The 13,646-nt window shown below is 52.7% G+C and overlaps 1 protein-coding gene across 1 annotated transcript; it reads right to left on the reverse strand.

Annotated features, from left to right (window-relative positions):
- Positions 1-35: 35 nt before the first annotated feature.
- Positions 36-10,813, reverse strand: SERPINF1 (serpin family F member 1). Its single transcript, XM_019798358.2, has 8 exons — positions 10,658-10,813; positions 7,038-7,129; positions 4,909-5,107; positions 4,173-4,328; positions 3,591-3,794; positions 2,307-2,449; positions 884-1,094; positions 36-430 (listed from the first exon to the last, which is right to left on the reverse strand). Exons 2-8 carry the CDS (start codon positions 7,119-7,121, stop codon positions 171-173), a joined length of 1,257 nt encoding a protein of 418 aa, XP_019653917.1. The 5' UTR covers positions 7,122-7,129; positions 10,658-10,813; the 3' UTR covers positions 36-170.
- Positions 10,814-13,646: the final 2,833 nt, after the last annotated feature.

Here is a 13,646-nt window from a genome sequence, read left to right on the forward strand (position 1 = left end):
TTAACATAGCTCAAAACAGGAGGAGGAACAGGACAACAAAAGTTAAGGATAAAGCACTTTTATTGCAAAGTATACACTGAAACATTGTAGGGCAGCCTTCCTGTAATATGTAATCTGCCGTCCCTCAAGGGTTTTGTTCTTCCAGGCTATTTAAACATTAAACTGGAGCGTTAAATGCTCCTGGGGTCCAGAATTTTGCCTATGAAGAGTAGGGCCCCTGTGTCTGTGTCTCTCAGTACAAAGATGAAAGGTTGGTTAAGGTGATAGTCCAGGGGAAAGGTGAGGCTGGCAGGCTGGAGCCCTGGGCTGGGGGTGGTGCCTGCCCCATCCTCGTTCCACTCGAAGCCAGATCGATGTTCCACTTGGGTAAGTTTAATAGGTTTGCCTGTGATCTTGCTAAAGTCTGGCCAGTCAAACAGGGATTTCAGTTCTGCAGAAATTGAGAGATTTCCATTAAAACCCTGCCTTACCCAACACCCCGCAGAAGAATAGAGTCCTGGTTCTTAAATCCTGATTCTCACGGAGGCAGGCAGGCTGGGAGTAAAACACCCCTTTGGACCCTCGGTGAGGTCTGTAGACCTCTGGGCTCGGTAGGGTTTACGTGACTTCCCCAAGAGCACACAAGCAAGTGAGGTTAAGATTCGAAACCAGCTCAACAGACCTGTCTTGAGAGGCAGAGTTCTGTTATGAGATGTATGCTTCTGGGACTGAGGAATGTGTCTGATAAGGCAGTTCAGGCTTCCCCTCCAGCACTACTAGAATTAAGGAATCATCCATGACCTCCCCACAAAGCCATAGAGCCCTTGAGTGCTGCTTAGCAAGGCAAAAAGCTCAGAGGCTCACCCCCGCCCACCCCAAGAGCAAAGTGGTCTTGCAGACATACTCAGCTCCCGCAGGGACTTAGTGACTTCGCCTTCGTAACTCAGCTTCAGCTTGGGGATGGTCAGAACCGCCTGAATAGTCTTCAGTTCTCGGTCTATGTCGTGAATGAACTCAGAGGTGAGGCTCTCTTCTATCATGGTCAAGTTCTGGGTTGCTTTGAGTGGCAGGAAAAAGATGATACTCATGCTGCCGGTCAGGGGCAGCTGGGCAATCTGAAACAACAGGGAGGGAGCACGTGGGCTAGTCCTCTGGAGCCCAAGAGCCCGGGGCTAGACACACGCACGCCAAGCTGCCTTCTCTCCAACGGTGGGTCCCTGGCCATGCTTTCCCCAGCCCCTAATCTGTTTAACAACTGTCCCTCTTGGCCATTGCCTTCTGGCAGCAAGATGTTTACTGAGGTTCCCTCAAAAAAGTAGGCTGTTGTCTTTTCTTATCTCAGCCTAATGCCAACTGAAGTTAGGTGCTGAAAGAATTTTCTCTTATGGTTCGGAGGAGCTAGAATTGAATTCCAGGTATTTTCTCCCAAAGATTGTCTGCCAATAGTGACTGATCATGTTATATACAGGGCCCTGGACTAGAAGTGGGGGATGTTGAGCACAGCAACACAGAAGCAGTAATAAGATGGGTCTTTTGGAGTGCCTGGGTGGTTCAGTCGGTTAAGCGTCTGCCTTCGGCTCAGGTCATGATCCCGGGGTCCTGGGATCGAGTCCCGCATCGGGCTCCTTGCTCAGCAGGGAGTCTGCTTCTCCCTCTGTCTGCGGCTTCCCCTGCTCATGCTCTGCCTCACTCATTCTCTCTCTGACAAATAAAATCTTATAAAGAAAAACATAAAATGGGTCTTTTGAGCAGAGGTTCTTAACCTTAGGTCCATGGGACAAACAGCACCAGGAGTCCTAACGGCTCCATATATGGAAATGTGTACATGTGCGTACATGGCATTTCTCTCAAGTGTTTTAGGCGTTTTGTCAGAGTCCCAAAGAAAAAAGTTTAAGAACTACTAACTTAGAATTAAAAGATGTCAGGTATACGTGAAAGACTTAGAATGCCAGCAATTTGGAGTGTATGACCTTTTTTTTTAAAGTTCACCTTTGAATTCTAGAAATAAAAGTTCCCCCCAAAGAAAGAAAAGGAGAGGCAGAGGAAGAAGGGGGAAAAAGACAAGAAAACACCAACATGTGAGTTGCCCAGTTTTGGCCCATTTCACATTATCTGTTAATTTTTACAACAAACCCTAAGAGGGTAAGTTTTGACACCCATCCTTCTTCATTTTAAGAACAAAGTCTAATAGAAGCTATTGACTTGCTGAAAGCCACACAGTAGGCAGAATTTAGACAGCTGTCCCATCTCAGAGGTCATCCTATTTCCGCTATGCCATCCTGCCTGTCTCTTGTCCTCCCACCCACCACTCACCCAGCCCTACAGACCTTGCAGTTGAGTTCAGAGTCCAAGCCATAGCGTAAGATGGCCTTAGGGTCTGACATCATGGGGACTTTCACGGTCCTCTCCTCATCCAAGTGGAAATCCTGAAGGGAAGTCTTTCTGGAGTCAAACTTTGTTACCCACTGCCCTGGAATGAAACAAATGGAGTGCTCTGAGCCTTGGGACTGTGTCTTGTGGAAAGCTCCCTGGCTAAAGGAATCGTAGAGGCCCCGACACATCAGGGAACAGGTGTGTCTCAGAATCTGCGGGCTGGACCACAGTATGTCTAGGGCCTGAATACCCTCCAAAAAGAGACTCGGGAGGAAATACTCAGGAGGAATTATTGATTTGACCACCTGGACCATACAAGTTCTGTGATGGCCTCGGAGAAAAGTCAACTGTTGTCTCCTTCTGCAGTGAGGTGTCTGGGGGACAGGATCAGAGGAGGTCAGAGCTGCAAGGGACCCCAACATCACCCCTCTCACATCTGGACAAGCCCAGAGGGGTGGAGGCACTGGCTGGTGCTCACACAGTGAGGTGATAACCAAGCTCCCTTCGTTCAAGGTGACCTTTAATGTGCTGGCCTGAGACGGCTTCTCTCACTTTCTAGAGATGGGTGCTTCAAGGAGGGCCTCTGTCAAGGTAAGGGGTCCACTGCAGCTACTGCCTGAGAGACGGTTATAAAGCATTTTAAGGAGAGGTTGCCCCAAATCCCACCCAAGTCTTAATGTGAATGGGGCCAGCATCACATGGCCCGTGCAGTAGTCTTGGGCACGTCACCACAGCAGGATGCTGTTAGAGAACTCACGACCGTTTGTTGAATACTTGTGCCCTGGGCACAGTGCTCCGGTTGTTGTGAAGACAGGGACCATGTAGACAGGCAGCCTCTGAAGTAAGTGTCATCCCGTGTTAGAGGTGAGGGAGCGGGCCGAGGACGGCCTGGAGGCCTGTGCAGGGCTTGACGCCAGGAAAGGCCCAGCTGGGCTTTGACCCTCATCTGACTCCAGCCCGAATCTCACGGTGCCCACCCCCAAACAGGCACACGAGTGCTAGCACTTTCTCCTCTTTGCTAGGCTTTGTGCTCGGCCTTTTATGCTTTGTGGACACGCACCACGTGTTTTCCTGGGACTAGATGACAAGCACAGAGCCCTCAGGCAAGCGCCTTTCCCAGGTTGTCCTCTGGATTCTCATCTCGGTTCCTGTTGAGCTCCGTCTCTGACGTGCCCCCTTCCCCAGCCCCTCTGCCACCCACCATCCACCCTTGGCCAAAAGAGAAGTGAAGCCCTCACCCTTGAAGTAAGCCACCCCAAGGAGGAGAATGCTGACTTCACTGGGTATTTCCTGGGTGGACCGAGCGATCTTCCCTTTCATCTGGGCCTGCACCCAGTTGTTAACCTCCTGAAGGTCCAGGCGAGCGTTGCCGGTCAGGATTCTGGGCCGGGTGCCATAGGACTTCTCCAGCGGTGCGACAAAGCTGGACTTTATCCGCAGCTCTGGGAAGAGATGGAGCGGAGGTGAGTGTGCTGCGAGCGCTAACCACATCCGCTCTCGGGGAGCGCGCCAGGCTGAGGTTCTGGTTTACCACTCAGCAGGCCCTGACTTCCCACCTAGTGGCTTCCCGTGACTGCGAGACTCCGTGCCAGCTTCCCCGGGCGCTGGACAGGGAACAACGAATCTCACTCATGGCTGTTTCTCCCCCGGCCCTCCCACTGTCTCCCTCAGGCTCCTTCCTCTTTCTGATACTCTCTGAGCTCACAGGGCCCCTTCCTGCCCACCAGCGCCAGGCCCTGCCCGGGCAGACGTGATCTGGTGTTTAGAAAGGAACCCCACACCCCGCCGTGCAGGCATCCCGGGCTAGCAAGGGGACCCACTCTTTTCAAAGATGATCCGGGAAGCACTCTTGAAGTTCTTCTCGGGGGCAGTGACGGAGGCAAGGAGCTCCTTATAGGTGCCGTGGATGTCTGGGTTGGTGATCAGGTCGTAGTAGAGAGCCCGGTGAATGGTGGTTTCTGTCCGCTGTTCCGCTCCTGCCAGAGAAACCAGGGCAGGAGCCTTAATAACTGGCCACCAGGGCCCAGGTCAGGCCGGCTCCTGGGACAGCGCAGGGACACCACGCTCTTAGTCTTCTGTTCGTACTGGAGACATTCTAGGTGGGCAAGAAATTCGAAGGCAACGGAAGAAAAACAAGATCTTCCTCAAGGAGGCGAAGGCCATCAGGCCTAGAGAGAGCGACAAGGGCTGGAGGGAGGGTTCAAGCCCCTGTGCTTCTCCTGTCACAGCTCTTACCAGAATGTTTTGGGGCCACCTGTTCATTAGTCTCCCCGGGGACCTCAGCTGCTTGCGGGCGTTGCACCCCCAGAGCCTAGCCAAGCGGCTGGCACGCAGCAGCTTCTGCGAGCAATGAGTGTTGGAGTTCTCCCGTCAGTAAGTGGTCATGACGTCGTCCCTGAGTCGCAGTGCTCCGCGCCCCACCCCCAGGCGGAGCCAGGGAGGTGTTGTAGGTGCCCGGCGCGGGGACCCCGGTGGGGCCGCTCTCTCAGCACCTCTCTGCCCCTCCCTGCGGGGAAGCATGTCTGCAGAGGCTGCAAGCCACATCCGAGAACTCACCCAGCGATAGCGCAGAGAGAGCGGTGGCCACGCTGAGTGGGGACAGCAACACGTTGGCAGCAGGGCTGAGGCCGGACTTCACGCGGTACAGATCATAGCCAAAGTTGGAGATGGCCGCTGCCAGCTTATTCACAGGGACCTTGAAGAAGGGGTCCTCCTCCTCCATGGGCACGCCTGTGGTGTCGAGACCTGAGGAGTCCTGGATTTGAGTACAAGCGCCATCAGAGATGAGCTATGCCTGGAACCCTCGTTGCTTTGAGTGGGATTGTCCTTCTGGCCCCTTAGAGACGCCCTGCCTGAGTACCCTACGTGTAGCCTAATGTTGGAAGGAGGGCGTGCTCCCCGATCATGCCAGAGTTCTCGGCTGGGGACGTGCAGCCCCGCACGGAAATTAAACACTCGTGACCTGCGAGGCTCAGGCCTGTGACATACTTTAAAAGAGAGAGGGAGGGAAGGACGCCTGGGTGACTCTGTCAGTTAAATATCTGCCTTTGGCTCAGGTCATGCTCTCAGGATCCTGGGATCGAGTTCCATCGGGCTCCCTGCTCGGCTGGGAGTCTGCTTCTCCCTCTCCCCCTCTCCCTGCTTATGCGCGCTCTCTCTGACAAATAAATAAATATGATTTTGAAAAAGAGAGAGAGAGAAAGAGAAGAGCCCCCTCCCTTCCAAGGAACCCTGCTTTCAGGCCAGAGCAAGCTGCCCATCTGTTCCCCTTGCTTGCTGCTCCCAGGTTTCTACCTGGACCCTCCTATAATCCCCCCACCTAGACCCTGTCTTTTTTTTTTTTTTAAGATTTTATTTTATTTATTTGACAGAGACAGAGACAGCCAGCAAGAGAGGGAACACAAGCAGGGGGAGTGGGAGAGGAAGAAGCAGGCTCATAGCGGAGGAGGCTGATGTGGGGCTCGATCCCATAACGCCGGGATCACGCCCTGAGCCGAAGGCAGACGCTTAACCGCTGTGCCACCCAGGCGCCCCTAGACCCTGTCTCTTATGGCCCTGATCACCTAGTGTCTCCTCCACAACTTTCCCTAATCACCCCAATCTGAAGGTAACTTTTGTTTTTCTGAACTTTTAATGGGGTCAGCTACCACTTACTTATTATCCACTAACCATGTGCCAGGCTCTCTGCTAGTTATTTTCATTGGAGTTACTTCATTTCTGCTTGTTGATGTATTTGATAGCTCACAGACTGAGTTCCTTGCAGGCAAGAGCTGAGTCTTTTATATTTCCACCCATCCCCAGGCCCTACAGAGCAGGTATTCAGTAAGTAAAAAGTAAGTGGCCACAATGGCCCTGCAAGGGTAGTTTTGGGTTTTCTTTAAAGATTTATTTATTTATTTGAGAGAGAGACAGAGAGAGAGAGAGAAGGCGAGCGTGCATGCACACTCGAGCAGGGGAGGAGGCAGAGGGAAAGAACGTTCCAGCAGACTCCCTGCTGAGCAAAGAGCCCAGCCCAGGGCTTGATCTCAGGACCCCAAGATCATGACCTGAGCTGAAGTCAAACGTTTAACCAAGTGAGCCACCCAGGCACCCCAGGATAAGTATTTTTGATCCCATTTTATAGATAAGAAAGAGACTCAGGTCAAAGTGACTTGTCTACGGTTACAAAGCCAGGTGAGAGGTAGAGCCGGAACTCTCGACAAAGTCCGGGGCTCCAGCCAGTGTGCCCAGGCTGTCCTGGCCCCTCACCGTCCCTTAGCATAAGCGTCTCAGCATCTGCCTTTGCAGTCTGACCGTGCTTCCTCCGGACAGGAAAGAGGCCCTTCCATGCGCTTACATCACCACTGCCCCCTGGTCTGTATCGGAACAAATATCCGATACTGACCACCACCCAGTCAGCGAGACCCACGAGTAATGCATAGGAATGAGAAAAGGTCTTCACTGAAAGGGATCACCCTGGACTTGCTAGACTGCCTTCACTTTTCACCTTCTGGGATCTTCTTTTTGCCTCCTATGTTCTCTGAAAGGCAAGGCAAGATGTTTTCTGTTTTGCTGAAGGAGAAATCAAGGCCCTATGTACACATAAAGGCCAGAGCCTGGCCCGGAACCCGGGTGTCTGTCCCGTCTCCCATGCTGCCCGCTAAGGAGGGGCTGGGGTTGCCGACACCCCCCCCCCCCGCACTGACCTCCTGTGGGCTGCCGGAGCTGTCCTGGCAGCTGCTGTGCCCGAGGAGGGCTCCGGTCCAGAAGAGCAGCATGAGGGCCTGCATCCTGGGGCCTGCAAGACAGTCAGGGGCAGCAAGCTGTGTCCCTCACCCACCGCCCCGCTCCGCCAGCTGCCCTGGGCGGGGAACGGGTGCCTGGCAGGACTAGGCACCTGGCCACGAGCTTGTGCTTTCGTCCCCCTGTGTGTGTCAGGAGACCTGGGGACCTAAAGCTCCAGGGCCAGGGAGAGCCAGCAGTGGGCTCTTCCCTGGAGGCACCCAACCAGCTCATGACATAGGATGTGGGATAATGTCAGAACAAGACAGAATCTAGTTCCCATATGTAGAATTACAGAATACAGATAATGGAGGCATCTGGTCCAGCTCCTTGCTATCCCCAGCAAGTTGTCAGACTCTGTCCTTGAATTACTCTGGCCTGGAACCTGTGGCCTCATAAGGGACTCATTCCCTTTGCAGAAAGTTCTCTGTGGAGAGTTCTTACTCTCCTGGTAAGGAGCACAAGGTCCAGGGTCAGACAGCCTGGGTTCAAATCTCAGTTCTAACTCACAGCGCCTTCTCTTGCTAAATGGAAATCAAATAGCTCTTACCTATTGTGGTGAGGATTAACTTAGATAATGTCTCCAAAGAACTGAACCATGCAGAGGCAGGTAAACTTTCCAGCGACCCCAGAGCTAAAAATTCCCTACACCTGGAACCCCAGGGTCCCCCTTCTCTCCTGGAGAACCAGGTCCTCTTCTCCCCACCAGCTCAAAATAGCTTTTACACCCTCAGAGCTCTCTTTCTCAGGTTAAACAACCCCAGGTCCCTTCACATCCCAGCAGTGGCCTCCTCCGACCAGCTCTCTCTGGCCCCTGGACCACAAAGGAAAAGGGAAATCTGGGTCCAGGGCTCTAGGGATGCCACCATCCCTCAGCCTCCTGCACTCGCAGCACCCATGAACTCACCCCTTGGAGTCAGGGTGTGGGATGGGAGGGGATGAAGGCAGCTGGGGGGGGGGTGTGGTTTGCAGATAGGATCTTCCAAGGGGCCTTCTGTTTAAAAAGTGGGATAAGGCTTCAGTAACTAGGACCTTTGGTTGGTCTGTGTCCTCCCTCCCATCCGTATGGCCAGGTCAACAATTATAATATCTGTCTTGCTGCCCCTCACCTCCCCTACGCACACGCACGCGCACAGGCCAAGGGTCTCCAGCGCATCCCGCGTCATCCTTTTATATGCCCATAAACACCCTCCCACATGCACCGCACACATACTTCCCTGGCTTCTCAGAACAAGTAGGAAAGCTGGGAGTGCAGTGTGTGATTTTTGGCCAAAGTCCCTAGAATCAAGCCAGATAATCCACCGGACAACACTGTAGAGATGAAAGGCAGCAGAAGAGACCGCCTCCAGAGTCTGCTCAGTTCACGGCTGGACTGCCAGCGGGAACTGGCCCAGCTTTCTTCCCAAACCCTGATCTGGAGCTTGGTCCCAGAGTGAGTCCCACAGACCCCGAGAGCTCAGCCAGCTGCGCTCCCGCACCGCTGCCCCTGGCGCTCAGGGAGAATCTTCTACTGAGGCACCAGGACAAGCTTTCTGCTGTACCAGATAGAGACCTTGACCACCACATGGGCTCAGAGCTGCTCTCTCCACCCTCCGGCCCCACTCCAGAGCTAGCAGGAGTCGTCTTGCCCGAGCCTCAGCACACGGGTTTATCAGACTCAAAATCTCATGAGATTTCTAGGCGGCAAGGCTATAGGCAGAGCTGTTAGCTCTAGCCCCTCTGGCCAGGGTAGGGAGCTGAGATAGGAGGGACACGGGGGTCAGCCTGGCATCGTGTTTAAGAAAACTAAGTTCACAGTTCAAATGCACCTGAGGGTCAAACCTTCTCCGTAGGGGTCCCTACAGAATCAGCCCAAGCCCGGGGTTGCGGGATCACCGTCCCCATGTGGGTGGGCTGAGGACTGAAAATGAGGTGAGGGACCCTGGCCACGAAAAGCACACGGGTCCCCAGCCTGGCTGGAGCCAGTTGCTGGGACATGTGGTATTCATGGCACCTCTAGTATCATCCACCTCCCCACCCGGCGGATGAAGGAAGAGGAGAGATTATGGAGACCCCCTAAAAGGGCACTGGGAGGGCAGAGAGTCAGAGTGTGCATGGGGTTGGGGGTCCCTCTAAGCCCACTCGATGCTCTGTCCAAGGTGATTGTTCCGTGGCCTGAGGGCAGGCAGCCACCACCTGGTCAGGGGCACAGGGACACTGATGCCATCCGTCCAAAGGGCAGTATCCAAGCCAGACTCCTGTCCTACCAGGAAGGGGAGGGCACGGGGAGGAGGTAGATATTCTCCCTGCTGGGCCAAGGTCAGGCCTTCCTTTCTGCCACATTTACCAAAATCAAGAGACACAAGGAACTGGGATTTTTTGATCTTGACTTCCAGCTGGGAGGATAAACTTGAGCCAATACATGTGTTTCAGATTAAATCCAGCTGTGAGACAAACACCGTCCCTCCTCCGCCCCCTCCTCCCAGCACCACGCAGCCCAAAGCCACATGGCAGCAGACCTCCTGGGCAGTGGAGGAAAGGGCACCGCCCTCTCTCCTGGCTTTTCGAGGGAGCTTCCAAGGGGTCCCCTCCAGGCCCACTCCACCCGCGGTGACCCTGCCAGGCCCCAGGCAGCGTTCCTTCTCAAGTCTTGGAACCTGAGTGAGTCTGGCCGGGGCACCCATGAGTTTCAGCTCCGCACACCCCGGGAGGACCGGCCCCAGAAACAGAACCCCTCCCTCCCTCAGCCTAGGGCCTGAACTCCTGGTGGACGGGCATGGTCCAGACAGTGATGCGGTTTCTGGGAAGCCGGCGGCTTTTCCTGGGCCCAGACCCTCTTCCTTGCTGTGGCTTATTCCTGGGAGCAGGAAGGATGCGGGCAGCCGTCCTCTCCAGCGTGGGCTGCAGGCCCCCAAACCCCATACACTGGCTGGACTAAATAGTGGTCATTGTTTGCGAGAGGCCAAAGCCCCATGGGTCTCCCAGCGTTCACTGGCAACTAATTTGGCCAAAGAGAAGGAAGGGGTGGGTGCTGGATCGAAGGACCCAGCTGTCCTCCCTTCCAGTCTTCTTCAGGGCTCAACAGGCCAGTGGCTTGGCTTGGAAAGCAGCACCAGTTGCTTTTGAAAAACCAGCAGGGAGCTGAGCCCAAGCCAAGGCTGGACTGCAGGCGGCTGCCTCCTGATTGCCCCAGGGAAGCCCAGCTTGGGGACAGCCTCCTGCCCTCGAGGGGCCGGGGCTGCAGAGCCCCTTCGAGGTGCTGTTCAGACGTGGCCCAGCAGCTGCGCCCGCTGCTCCTTCCCACCACCGCCCTCCTCATGGCTACCCACCCACTTCATTCAAAAGTCTTCCCAGCCCCTTCTTCTATCAGTGGGGTTTGGGTATAATCAGGCCTTCCGAGCCCCAACTCCCTCTGCCCTCCCTCATCCTCTCACCCCAGTGCCCAAGCAGCAGGAGCCACTGTTCCCCCACCTCCTCTCCCTTGCACCCCTCTTTGCTGCTCCCTGGAGTGCTCCTGCCTCTCCCCAGCGCCCCCAGCCCAGGGGAGCCTCTGGAGCTGCTTTACCTGTGGGGGTGCGGCAGCTTCGCGCCAGCCTAGGTCTGCACACTGAGGAGCTTCTGCAAGCAAGGGAGCTTTTGCCTGCCTCCCAGCCCAGAGCCCAGCAAGCTTCAGATTACAGCTGCTCCTTTCTTAAAGCGACCTGCACTCAATTCAGATTACAGCTGCTCCTTTTTTAAAGCGACCTGCACTCAATTCAGATTCAATCTGTGATTGCATCATGGCCTGTTGTTAACTTTAACCCACTGCTGCCCTTCCACCCCCAGTAGACACGTCCACACAGCCGGCTCCCCCACCAGACCTCCCTTCTGGGCCCTGGCCTTCATCCTGCCAGCAGTCCCACCCCCAGAGGGCACCCTGGCCCACATGGGTGGGAGACAGGCCTGAGGAAGAGTCTTCTGGAGGAAGCCTGGAAGGCAGGCCAGACCAGAGCAAACCCCACTCCAGTGCTGGGACTCTAGATTTTTCCTGGTCCTTGGCTCTGGCACTAACTGGGATTTGGGGAAGACAACTCTCCCAGCTTTCCTTGGCTGAAAAATGAAGAGATGGAACTGAGATGTCTATTTGCTTTATCAGCCCTGGAATTCTGTGATTTCTGAAGATCAGAAAGGGCAGTGGAAAAAATATCTGACCATAGGAAGAACTGAGCTGTGCTGTAACCATTGGTCCTGAGGAGAGGCCAAGTGTGTGCCTGGCACCGCCTAGGCACAGTAGAGGTCACCTAGACAGGACAACACCTAGGCCCTGCTCACCTGGACAGCTTAGGACCTTGCAATGTGGTTGTGAGTCTAAAATACTGACGTGGGAGGGGCACCTAGGGAGCTGAGTCGAAGTGAAGTGTCTGCCTTCGGCTCAGGTAACATCTCAGGGTCCTGGGATGGCTCCCTGCTCAGTGGGGAGTCTGCTTCTCTTCCTACCTCTCCTCTCCCCCTGTTCATATGCGTGCTCTTGCTCTCGCTCTCTCTCTATAATAAATAAATAAATAATCTTATAAAAAATAAAATACCGACGTGGGAAATAATTAGACAATGTAAAAAAATGCCTCTAGGCAGGTATGAGTGCTGGCCGAAAGCCCAGTGGTCATTTAGAGGAGAGCTCAGAGAAGGGATGGAGAGTGCTCTGGGATATTTAGCTGAAGGAAGAGAAAATTTAGAGAAACATCACCTCATGTGAGTCTCCAGAGAGAAAAGCTAGAGCCCCTGGGTAGAACTTTCTGGTGGGCAAGGTTCAGCTTTAAGTAAGAAAAAAATGTATCAACAGTCAGAGTTCAATCCTTTTGCCAAAAAATGGAGTGCCTCTCTGGAAGGCACTGGCTAGGCATGTGGAGGAGGAGGAAGCTACAGGTGAGTAAGACTCCGTGCCACACTCCAGAAATGAACTGGCTAATAACAGAGGCTGCTGTGAGAACAGATCGTCCCACTGTAAAGTGACACATTCTATGCTAGCACTCTCTACAGCCAATGCAATACAATAGCCACTAGCCATGTGGCCACAGAGCCCTTGCAACGTGGCTAGTCCGAGCTGCTGTAAGTGTAAAACACACACCAGACTTTGGATATTTAGTATGAAAAAAATAATGCAAAGTATCTCAATAATTTTAATGCTGATTATATCGGGTTAAATGAAATCGAGTATTAAAATTAATTTCATCTGTTTCTTTTTTAATGTGACTACTAGAAAATCTAAAATCACATATGCAGTTTGCATTGTATTTTTATTTGGACAGCATTGTTCTGTAGGGTATTGTGACAATGCGGTCGGAATATATGAACCTAAGCTGAATCTTGAAAGATGAATAAGAATGGGCTAAGCATAGAAAGGCAGGAAGGGCATAGCTATCCACGTGGACAAGTTAAAATTGGATCCCTATCTCACACCATACACAAAAAGTGGCTCTAGCTACGTTAGGGATTAAACATGAACAGCAATTTCTGTTTTTGCAGAACTGTTCTTTTTTTTAATTATTTATTTATTTATTTATTTATTTGAGAGAGAGAGAGAGAGCACGAGCAGGGTGAGAGGCACAGGAGAAGCAGGCTCCCCACTGAGCTGGGAGCCTGATGCTGGGCTCAATCCCAGGACCCTGGGATCATGACCTTAGCTGAAGGCAGGTGCTTAACCGACTGAGCCACCCAGGTGCCCTGCAGAAGCTTTCTTAATGACTTTCTATTCAAGCTATTTAAGAATAGACATTTTGATTAAAAAAAAAAAAAAAGAATAGGCATTTTGTTCACATGGTTCAAAACTCAAAAGCAACAAGAGGTAAACAGTGAAAATTTTTCTTTTTGCTGTTTCTGTGATCTCCAGTCACCTGATTGCACTCCCCGGAGACCTCCGATGTTAATCTCTTTGCTATGTATCCTTTCAGAAATATTTTTAATGCTTTAAAAAGCAAATACAAACACACATATACAACAGGAAAAACTGTAAATGTTTTAGAAAAAAGTATAGATGGATCCCTTTGTGATCTCTAGGTAGGAAGAATTTTTTTTTTTTTTTAGGGGCTCCTGGGTGGCTCAGTCGGTTGAGCTTCCAACTCTTGATCTCAGCTCAGATCTTGATCTCAGGGTCATAAGTTCAAGTCCCACGTCAGCCTCACGTCAAGCCCCATGTCAAGCCCCACATCAAGCCTCACATCAAGCCCCAGGTCAAGCCCCACATTGGGCTCCACAATGGGGGTGGAGCCTACTTTAAAGAAAAAGATTGTTTTTAGACAAGACACCAAAAGAAGCACAAAAGATTGGTAAAACTTTTTAAAGATTTTATTTATTTGAGAGGGAGAAAGAGAGAGAGAGAGCACAAGAGTAGGGAGAGGGAGAAGCATACTCCCCACTGAGCAGGGAGCCTGACCTGGGGCTCAATCCTGGAACTCTGAGATCACGACCTGAGCCCAAAGCAGACGCTCAACCAACTGAGCCACCCAAAAGATTGATAAATTTGACACTAAAGTTAAAAATTTATTTTCAGGGGGCACCTGGGTGGCACAGCGGTTGAT

Source organism: Ailuropoda melanoleuca, chromosome 13, assembly GCF_002007445.2.
Source record: "Ailuropoda melanoleuca isolate Jingjing chromosome 13, ASM200744v2, whole genome shotgun sequence".
In the NCBI taxonomy this organism is placed as follows: domain Eukaryota; kingdom Metazoa; phylum Chordata; class Mammalia; order Carnivora; family Ursidae; genus Ailuropoda; species Ailuropoda melanoleuca.